Source organism: Arvicola amphibius, chromosome 8 (assembly GCF_903992535.2).
Source record: "Arvicola amphibius chromosome 8, mArvAmp1.2, whole genome shotgun sequence".
Classification (NCBI taxonomy): Eukaryota; Metazoa; Chordata; class Mammalia; order Rodentia; family Cricetidae; genus Arvicola; species Arvicola amphibius.
In genome coordinates, this window is record NC_052054.1 from 69,638,148 (window position 1) to 69,649,317 (window position 11,170).

The 11,170-nt window shown below is 41.8% G+C and overlaps 1 protein-coding gene across 1 annotated transcript; it reads right to left on the bottom strand.

The window, feature by feature from the left end:
* Nucleotides 1-4,131: 4,131 nt before the first annotated feature.
* On the bottom strand, nucleotides 4,132-5,088 carry LOC119821817 (vomeronasal type-1 receptor 4-like). Its single transcript, XM_038340932.1, has one exon. It carries the CDS (start codon nucleotides 5,086-5,088, stop codon nucleotides 4,132-4,134), a length of 957 nt encoding a protein of 318 aa, XP_038196860.1.
* Nucleotides 5,089-11,170: the final 6,082 nt, after the last annotated feature.

Genomic DNA, 11,170 nt, shown 5'->3' on the forward strand with positions numbered 1-11,170 from the left:
AAAATTAAAAAATAAAATAAAATAAAGTAAAATTTAAATGCACTGGGGAGCCATGCTCCCTTGAGCTACACCATTGCCACTAATCCTCTGGTGCAACCCCATAGATGATCAGTGGAGGGTATGCCCTACTAATAACAACAAGTCAAGATTTTGCTTGTATTTTCCCAGAAGAAGCAGAAAGACCGATTTGAGTACCTGGGTGAGCTGTCAAGCCATTTATGAAGAATGGAGAGACTGATGTCCATGATGAGACAGCCTGTTGTTGGACAAGGGAGAAGAGGATCTGGTTCACAGAGATAATACTTGCTCAGGAACACAAAGTGTGCAGAACCAGAAGGAGAACCTCAGAGGCAGAGTCACCAACAGAGTGGATAACCTGCACCAGCTTCCCCCGTAACTTGGGGAGCCCTTAAAGTTGTGATCTAGCTGCCCTTAACCCCCAGACTGACAGCGGAATTTCCTTGGGGGAAGGTCATATCTCGTATAAAATACATATCTCGTATAAAAAAATCAAATACTCAAAAGGTGTTCTTCATGGAACTATTCAGCCTTGAACCAACAGAAAGGGGACACGGGGGAGCAGTTTCTGCCTGATGGTGACGCTAAAAGACAGGGAACATGAGAAATGGGGCTGGGGGAGAGGGGGTAGACAATTCCTGAGGTTATTTGAACAGGCCTAGTCCCTAGCACCCTGGACGACACCTAATGGAGTCCTGGCTAACAGGACACCCTCCGAATCATGCTAAAAACCCAGAGCATCACCTGTTCCCTACACTTTGCAGACAAATGCTGCCCCTCCAAATGAACACTCACACATGACACAGGTTGTGCTCCATTCAGACTCCTTGGGCAACAGTGCCTGCCCTTTGTCCTTAGTTGATTATAACATATGCATATATGCCAGGGAGCATCCACAGTAAACTAGATGCACCCTGATACTAGTCTCTGGAGTCTGCTTCCTGGGTAACTCATTCCTGACTCCCCTGCCCTAATCACCCCAGCCCCCAAGGCAAAAGTCCCCACAGTGACCTTCAGGCGCTGGCTGCTGCCAAGGGCCATGTCTGGGTCCATTGTCCCACCACAGCCATGCTATGTGGCACCCATGCCCATGTTACTACCAGAGGCCACAGGAAAATCCAGAGCCTGTGTTGCCACCTGGGGCCACACTGTCATCAACTGAGCTGCTGCCCAGGTCTATGTCTGGGTCTGTGACTCTATAGTGGTCAGGGTCTGTGTTAACTTCCACAGCCCAAGTTGCCACCAAAGGCCACCCAGAAGCCCATAGTCTGGGCTACAACCTGTGGTCTTCTGGTTTCCAAGGGCTGTACCACCACCCAGAGCCACACTTGTCTGGGTGGTCTGTGCTGCCACCTGGGGTCCTGGGGTTGTCCAGGCCATGTGGTGGCCTGTGATCTGATCAGCAACCTGAGACCATGTTGGTGCCCAGGGGACATGCTGAAGTCTGGGTCATACAGATGTGATTGGCGCATGCTACTACCTGGTGCTATGCTGGCATCTAGGCCAGGGCTGGATCTGGGTGCCATGTCTGTGTCCATGACCCTACTGCAGCCAGGGTCTGTGTTGATGTCCATGGCTCCTGTTGCCATCGAGGGCTATGCTTATTCCCAGGGCTGTCATCTGGGACTGTGTTGGTGTCCAGTGACCATGCTGCCACTGGGGCCCTGGTGATATCTAGACCCGGGCTGGTACCAAAGACCTTGTCTGAATATGTGTTCCTACCACAGTAGGGGTAGATGTTGAAGTCTGTGACCCATGTTGCCACTACGGTCCGCCCATATGGAGCTCCAGGGTGTAGACCACAATCTCTGGCCTTTTTGGAGTCTGGAGGCCATGATTCAGCTGGGGTCATTCAGATCTGGGTGGCCTGTGTTTCTACTCAATGCCATGATGACTTCTAGACAAGAACTGAGGCTGAGGGCCATGTCTAGGTTCATGGTTCCATCATGCTGAGGTCTGTGTTGAAGTATGAGAAGTCACATGGAAGCCTGGGGTTGAGGCCGCAACCTGTGACTGTGCTTGTGTCTGGGGCCATAGCGGCACCCTAGCCATCCTGATAAGTGGTCAGTGCTTCCACTTGGAGCCAGGAGGTCATCGGGCCAATTTGCTTCCAAGGGCCATGTCTGGGTCAGTGGTCCAGCTGCGGCTAGGTTCTGTTGATGTCTGTGGCCTGTGTCACCTCAGGAGGCCATAGGAAGCATGGGTGGTGAAATCAGAGGTCCAAGCTGAGCTGGTCTCACCTTTCACTTGCCCTGCCTCTCGCTGGACCCTGCAGCAAGAGCGCTGGCCCCGACCCCCATAAGAGAATCAGTCCATGCCCTGGGAGAGATGGACTAACCCCGTACCAGAGGCGAAGGAGAACTGACCCTGATAACAAAGGCGTAGGGTAGCTGGCTCTGCCCCCTCCTCTGAGGTGGGCAGTCCCAGTGGCCTGGTTTGTCCAGCTCAGCCACCACGCAGACCCACAGCAGGGCCTTGAGTTGTCCCACCCTAACATCTACCCCATCTAGGGCCAGCTGAAGCTCGTAAAGGGACTGGTCCTATGGAATGGTACCCACAGGATGTCTATGACTAGGTGTGGCTCTGGGATACCCCAGAGGAGTTTAGTGACGACAGTGTACCAAAAACCAGAGGCCTTGAACCAGTACAGTGACTCATTGCAATGACTCTTTGCTCAGAAAGCTGATTGGAAAAAAAAGGGAGGGTACATGAGGTGGGGCAACTTATTTAGTCTGTGTGTTTGCAGACATAGGGCAGAAAAAGGCAACGCTCTGTGTTTTTTGTGCCATTCTCAGGGATTCAGGCTCCATTATGCCCTGAAATAACAACACACAAACTGTATTCATTTCAACACTGCCTGGCCCATTAGTTTCAGCCTCTTACTCACATCTTGATTAAACTATATCTAATAATCTGTGTAGCACCATGAAGTGGTGCCTTACCAGGAATATTCTAGCGTACATCCATCTTGGCCTGGAGCTTCATCGTGTCTGTCTCATAAAGGAGAGGCATGGTATCTGCCCCAGAGAGGTGAGGCATGGCGATTGCCTGAGGCATCTGTCTGAGCCATCTACCTCACTTCTTTCTTCCTGTTCTGTCTACTCCACACACCTAAGGTCTGCCCTATTAAATGAGCCAAGACAGTTTCTTTATTAACGAATGAAATCAACACAAACAGAAGACTCTCCCACATCAGATCTCCATTGTGACAAAGAGGAATTTCATTGATGCTTTGTGAGGACTATACTTAGGAGGCTTGAATCCTACACAAAGAACTGTACACAACTAAGGAAAGTCAAGAGAGGGAGAAATAGTCATCCCCAGGAAAGAGCACACCAATTGGTTATTCAATACCAAGTGTTCAGCCCCGAGTACATACTACATGTAACATTATAACGACTGAGCATGTAGTATTTTTGTATTTAGGAACACACCCACAGACAAAAATACACACACATGTATGTAACAATAATTAATGAAAAAAGAGGCCTTGAATTCGAGAGAGGAAAAGAAGAGGCTTATACAGGAGTGTTTGAACGGCAGAAAAGAAGGAGGAGAAATGCGGTAGTTATATCATGATTCAAAAATAAAAGAAATAATTAAAAACATACTGAAACAGTAAATTAAGACAGCTATGGTACTAGGACATCCATTGTATACCTGTCAGTTATAACACTAAAGAGTCCACCCACAGCAATATTTGAGGTAGGTAACAGTTAAGATAGGGAAATTTATTTGTTCAATGGTTAAAAGATGTTTCTTAGGACAGAACACTCCACAAAAAACAACCCAAGCTCAAAAGGGTATTTTAATTTTTGATTAGAAGTATTTTAATAGAGAAAAACTGAAAAGTAGACTATTATTCAAAAACATAAAATGAATTTATTTTTCCCAAAGTGTCATAAGTTGACTGGGTAGGAAATGCTGAAATTATCAAAATTATGAACACAGAGTTGTATTCAAGAAAAATGGTAGCTCCTTGAATTTTAGTAGCATTCAGAATGTCTGAGTTATAACTAGGTCATGTCAGGTAATTGAGGTCCACATTCAAATTCTTCATCTCAGGGAAATCATTAAGAAGTATTCAAATGATGAGGAAGTGTGGGATTCAGTTCAGCTACGGAGTGCACGTTGAAAACAGGTCATTCTCAGTGCCGAAAAGGAAGAAGTGAAGTGCAAAATAAGTTTATTATTCTTCATTATTAAAAAAGGGCAGATGGTTGGATAGCATGCTGCCCAAAATGCATTAATTCCCTCCAATCTTGGAATTTTTGTTTGTGAATAAAACCCATAAAGGGTGATGAAATTGCTCAACCAATACAAGATCACAAAACAGCTCACCAGCAGCAAGATGCTATGAGTGGCTCTGAGCTCGGGAGATTGCTGGCTGGAGAGGCTTGGGCTGTGGAGATACTGGGCTCTCTTATGGTGTCTGTAGAGGAGAATTACCATGTACAGGCTGGTCCACATCATGATGGCCACATATAAGAGATCGTACATGAATATGATGCTCAAAAATGGTTCTGAATTTTCATTCCCAAAATTATTACTTTGACAGTAAGCATGTAAATACATATGTCCACCTTGAGTAGAATTGGTTTTGTCTATTACCATTTCAACCATATATCCATAGATGGCCAGGTTAATGAGCCAGGAGCAGAGTAAGGAAGAAAACGTCCACGTTGATAGTTTGTGCTTAAGCCAAGCCCACTGAGAATTACCGGGAGTCATGGTGACAGCTTGAAATGTGCTTAGAATACAGGTGGTACTGACAGACAGACCGCGGAAAATTCTGTATATACATAAAACAACCTTACAACCGACATCGTCCAGAAAATTGGGTACTCCAAAGGTTGACACGATATCTGGTATCAAAATGAACACGATAGTCACCATATTAGCTATTGTCAGGTGCATAAAAAACAGGTCTATCAACTTCTTAAAATGAGGCTTAAAGAGGAAAGTGTAAATGTATAAAATGAACAGTGATGTGTTCCCTATGACGCCAACACATAACTGCGATATGAGAAAGACCCCCAAGACGGAATTACTCACAGTCATGATGTTCATCAGATGTGTTAGGTCTACAGTGACAGATAAATGGACTGTATCATAAATATATTTTTGAAACGGCAATTGTGGGAAAATTAATGATTGCCAGCTCAGGAGCAGAGCTGATAAGTGATGAAATGTCCAACTCCTTCCTTTTCTTTTCTTTTCTTTTCTTTTCTTTTCTTTTCTTTTCTTTTCTTATCTTTTCTTTTCTTTCTTTCCTTTCTTTCCTTCCTTCCTTTCTTCCTTTCTTTCTTTGTCTTTTTGGACAGGGTTTTTCCAAGTTTCACTAGTTGTTCTGGGACTTGCTCTGTATCCCAGGCTGGTCTTGACCTCACAGAGATCCACCTATCTTTGTCTCTTAAGTGCTGGAATTAGAGGCCTGTGCCCCACTGCCTGGAGAAATATCCAAATCCTTTCAAGGTTAGGTCCACAGATGACCTCTTAGCAACTGCATTCCAGGTATTCTTGACCATCTTAGAGGACAGAATAAAGTACTGGAAAGTAGGCAGTCTAATCCACCCGATACCCTGAACACTGTTATGTCAGACAGAAGGATATGTTGACCTAGGTGGAAACCAAATTTGCATGTTATAAGAATTTTAAAAGTTATGTATTTTGTGTATAGGCACATTGCCTGCATGTCTGTGCACTCTATGCCTGCCTGGGAATTGAACCCTGGCACTCTGGAAGAGCAACCAACAGTCTTTAACTGTGAAACCATCCCTCCAAGCCCCAGGAATTTTCATTCATCAGTTGATATTGTTTCTATATTTATAACAATATTTGTTTCTAACACATATATATTAACATGTGTACTTGAACATCAGTGTTTTGGCTGCAGATACGTTTCTGTCAGCTTAGTGATGAGTAAATACTCAGACTTTCCATGTGGGACTCTGCCTCTCATTTCACCTTACAGGGTAACCAGCACGTCCTGAAGCATTTCATTTCATTGTCTTTTTCGCTGACAACTTAGAGCTGAGCTGCTGATATGCAGACAGTGATGGCAAGGGTGAGACTGCGTATCCCAGTGTTGAGCAAAAAGTATGTTTCCTGTGATGTTTGGTCATTAAAACAGTCAGGCTGATTCTGGCTGATAACTCCACTGTAACAAAGAGTTATGTATTTTGCAACACCTGAATTACATTTCCACTAGAAGATTCTTCTGTTTTGCTGTTGCAGAAGCAGAGATCTTAGGTCCACAGTTACACAGAGAATACAGAGAATGGCAAAACATGATACTCATGAAGTTTGACCTTGAATTTTACAACATAGTAATATCTCCCATGTTCAATGGATTTGGGGGAGTTTTACTGTATATTAATTTTTGACCCATTCCTCCACCAATTTAATTATTTCTGTCACCTGAAATACAAATCTTTTTTTCTCTGCAGACATCTATGGATCCCTCAGCAGTCTCTTTTATTCTGACAAGGTCTATTAGACTTTTCTCATTGTGCCCTTCTTAATTTCTTCATGCACCACAAATCTTTGCCTTGACACGAGTCGCTACCATAGCCAAGGTATTCTATTATGAGTGATCAACATTTAAATTACTTAATGATTTCCACTATACAGAGATATTGTTCTTCCACCATCCCAGTTATTCCTTATATCAGTGTTTACTTGTTTCATGACTTGTCAATGTTTGCCACTGTCACATATTATATAGTTAGACCGCACCTATCCTCTAAGCTTTGAAAACACATCTCATCTCTATTGTGCCATATGGCTTTTGCTGAGCCACATTTGTTTCTTGTATCATTCACATCTTCCCAAGTATTATCCTGGATTGATTGTCATCCTCCTCGCCATTCACCAGAAAATTTTACTCCTCTTTTCTCCTTGCTCTGTATCTACCCTTAAATGCCCTAACTTTTCATAATTTCCTTACTCATCACGGTCCTGAAAATTCCCTCCAGCATCCATGTTTTTACTATTTTTTTCTGCAAAGAATAAGAGTTCTGGGATAAAATGCCAGGCTGTCATCTGAACCCAGATGAACAGACTCACACTATGACTTGCACAGGAAGATGCTATCAATGGAAATTGGAATCTAAAAAGATTAGCATACACTATTTTTGACATTCAAAAAATGAAACTTACCAGATTGTGGTGGCACAGTCCTTTATTCCTAGCCTGTGGGAGGCAGACACAGGTGGATGTCAGTGAGGTTGAGGTCAGCTTGGTCTATAAAGCGAGTTTCAGGACAGTTAGTGGTACACAGAGAAATCCTGTCTCGAAAAACAAGGAAAAAACAAACAAAAAAGAAAAGAAAATTTGAACAATGAGGAACAGACACATTTTTAAACAACAGAGCAACTGCTATGTGTATGTGAAAAGATGTGACGAATTTAAAATAAATGTTATCATACTTAATTGTATACGTGTCACATTTTCATAAATTTATAGAAAAAATTAACCTCACCAAATATATAGATGCATTAAAAACAGAGAAATAAGCTATTCAGTTGTGTGAAAATTTCTGTGAGTTATGAAACATAACAGTGATAATCTTAATGTAATCACTTTCACAGTCCACTAAATACAGATAACACATACTATTTGAATTTTACTGAGAGCAAAACTGGAAGTGTTCTCTTTTTTCTTTTTGTGAATGAAACCATCAGCATGTTGGCACATTGTAGGAAGAATGAAAAAACCCACATTCTGTCTGAGTGCTAAAGGATTCACCATTTTACACCCATTCAAATATATCAGTACAGTGGAGAAAAGAAAGGTCCCTTGTGCAAGTGATGATCATCCCACAGCTACAGTGTCACTATGAACATGGGAAACATTAGATTTCACAGCATTGCTTACATTGTATATAGATTCGATTCTAATTAAGAAAGAGGCAAAATTTAAAAAATGCAATAAGATTTTCAAACTAGAAGAAAATTTTCACCTTAAATAAGCTATATTTCACAAAAAAATGCTAAGGGGACACACTACATGCAATCAGCCAACGTTTGCAGCAACATTAATCTTAAATTTGCAAATAAAAATACACAAATATCATCTATACATATTCAAGCTTAGAACATTAGAGGATGTATAACGATCAGAATCAATATGATGAAAATTTTCTTTTCAAGACAGGGTTTCTCTGTGGAGTCCTGACTGTTGTGGAGCTCACTCTGTAGACCGGACTGGTGTTGAACTCAGTGAGATTGCTTGTCTCTCTCTGCCTTCCAGTGCTGGAAGTCAAAGTGTTTGTCACCATCCCTACCTTGATGGGAAATCTTAACCACGTCTTCTTGCAGTTAACCAAGCCAACAGATAAAAGAGAAAATGAGATATAAAAATTTGAGCTAGAGAACTGGGAGAGATGGCTCAGTGGGAAAGAACACAGGCTTGCTCTTTCAGAGGATCCAGGTTCAATTCCCAACACCCACATAACAACTCATAACTGTCTGTACCTGCATTTCCAGGGGCTCTGACAATCTCATACAGACATGAACGCAGACAAAGTACCAATGAACATAACATAAAAATAAATAAATTATATAAAATAGTCTTAAAAAATTAAGCTGGAGAACTGTGTAACAAAACTGCACTTACAGTAAAGCAGCAATTGCCATCAGGACTTATGAATTAAGAAGCAAATGTGACTATATAATCAAGGTCAAGAAAAGGATCATCAATGGCCTAGTTTGCTGTTAGACTAAATTTTATGTCTATAAAGCTGTGTTATAGAGAAACTTAGTAGGGCTGGAGAGATGATTCTGAGATCAAAGTGTTTGTCATGCAAACACTGGAAAGTGAGCTCAAACACCAAGCACCGATGCAAAGGCTGAGTGTGGTGGGTTAGACAGGCTGATGACAGGTGGATCCCCGAAGCCCATCGAGCAGCTGATTGAGCCAACTGATGTGCTCCATGCTGAATGAGAGATCCTGTCTCAAAAAATTAGGAAGAGGTAGAGCAAGGCACATGATATCAGTGTCTGTACTGTACACACATGAAGTCATATACGTGCATATACCTCACACAAATAAAAATGAAAAACTCCCAGTTCCCATCATGTATAAAACAAATGAATATCTTGGCAATGACAGAATGAAAAAAGTCCATTATGAAAATGAACTATAGAGTGTCTCTTATAGAAATGTGTGTGTGAAATAGATAAAAGACTTTAGGAAACAATGGAATTATATTGAAAATAATTTCAAAAGAAATCCAAAATAAAGGAGCTGAATAAATAAAAGCAGAAGAATAACAAGCAATAGAAATATACAGGAAACATAAAGCCAAGGCCACTACCTTGAAGGGAATACTGCAACACTCCTCTGTGAGACTGCACTGTTGTCCGGGAGGAAAGACAGAGACTAGGACAGAGTGCTGCATACAGCATCTGGAAAATGGCAAATGCATCTTCAAAGATTATGTTATGACTACCTAGGCTTAAAGAGGAATGTGAAAAATCCCATAAGGTGTAACATCCCTCCAAAGATTTTAGAATTCTAAAATGTCATGAATGAGTAATATTCTCATGGGAATCATTGACTAGATCAGATGAAAAAGTATTAACGAAGAAGGAAAATGGGGGCTTGAGATGTCTCAGTGGTTAAGAGTACTGGCTGGTCTGCCTGGGAGCCTGGCTTTGATTAGCAACACCACACAGCTGCCCTTAATTGTCTGTAATGCCAGTTCTAGGGCATCTGACATCTCTGACTGTTATCCTGGGGTATTGCACTCATGTGGGGGCATAGACATCCATGCAGTAAAATCACCACACAATAATATACATGAATAAAAGTTAAAAACAAAAATAGTAAAAGTATATGAAGATCAAGAGAAGTATTGTACAGAAAAATAATAAAGGAGATAGACTAAACTGACAGAGAAGTAGGGGAAATTTAAATCTAAAACCAAAACAAAACACTCAAAGTGTGGGATGGTAGACAGTGAGGAGAAGAGAGCAGCAGTGGAAAGGTTGCCATACCTCCCTCCCAGTCTGAGTGCTGAGGGCTGCGAAGTCTATTCAGGGAAGGGTGAATCCCACAGGCACGAAGCATCATAAGCAAGAAGTGTCTTGGAAAAGCAGCCTAGTAGGAGCCATGACTAAATAAGGGGTAAGATAAGAGGATTCTTCTTCCCAGTGGACACGGACCAGCTTATCACCGGTGGCAGCAGTGACCTTGTTAACTGTGAATCATTCTGATGCACTCCAAGGAAACTTTCACTCTCCCAAAACAATGTGGATCCCATGGTAATTGACTAAACCAACTAAATAAGAATGCAGTCTCTGTCTGAAGATGTGTGTGCATTTTCCCAAGTTGAACTACATCAGAAAGGAAACTTTACAATCTAGGAAATCATTAAAAGTTTTCACACAGCTGTGGAAATTATTGTAGCCATTATCGTCTGATTCCAGGAATTTCTACACTTCCCTGTTGGTATCTCCAATGGCCCACTATTCATTCAAAACTGTATTTTTCAACCTTCACAGCTTTGTGCCATTTCTCTTGCTACTGATTTCTAGTTTTATTGCACTATTATTTGAGGAGGTACAAGTAATTACAGTGGTTCTTTTGTCTTCATTCCTTCTTTATTTTATTTTATTTTTAGAGACATGGTATCTCTGTGTAACATCCCTAACCATCCTGGAACTTGTTCTGCAGATGAGGTTGGCCTCAAACTCACAAAGATCCACCTGCCTCTCCCTCTTGAGTCCTGGGATTAAAGGTATGCACCACCACTGCCCGGCTCTTTTGTATTTCTTTAAAAATTATTTTATTATACGTGTTTAAATGCTTTTAGCATGTAAGTCTTTGCCACACATGATTGCAATGCTCACAGAGGCCAGAAGAGGGCAGTGGAACCCCTGGAACTGGAGTTACAGATGGTTGTGAACCACCATGTAGGTCCTGGGTTAATTTAAGCCAGGGTCCTCTGGAATAGCAGCAATGCGCTTAACCTTTGGCAATCTCTGTAGCCCTAGCCCCTCATCTCTAATTTTATTAATTTTGTCCTTTTCTCTCCATCATTTCAATACTTTGGCTACAAGTTTGTCAGTCTTGTTGATTGTTCTCAAAGAAACAATTCTTTTTAAAAATTGTTTTTAGTTAGCTGTAAATTTTCTCCCCTTCCTTC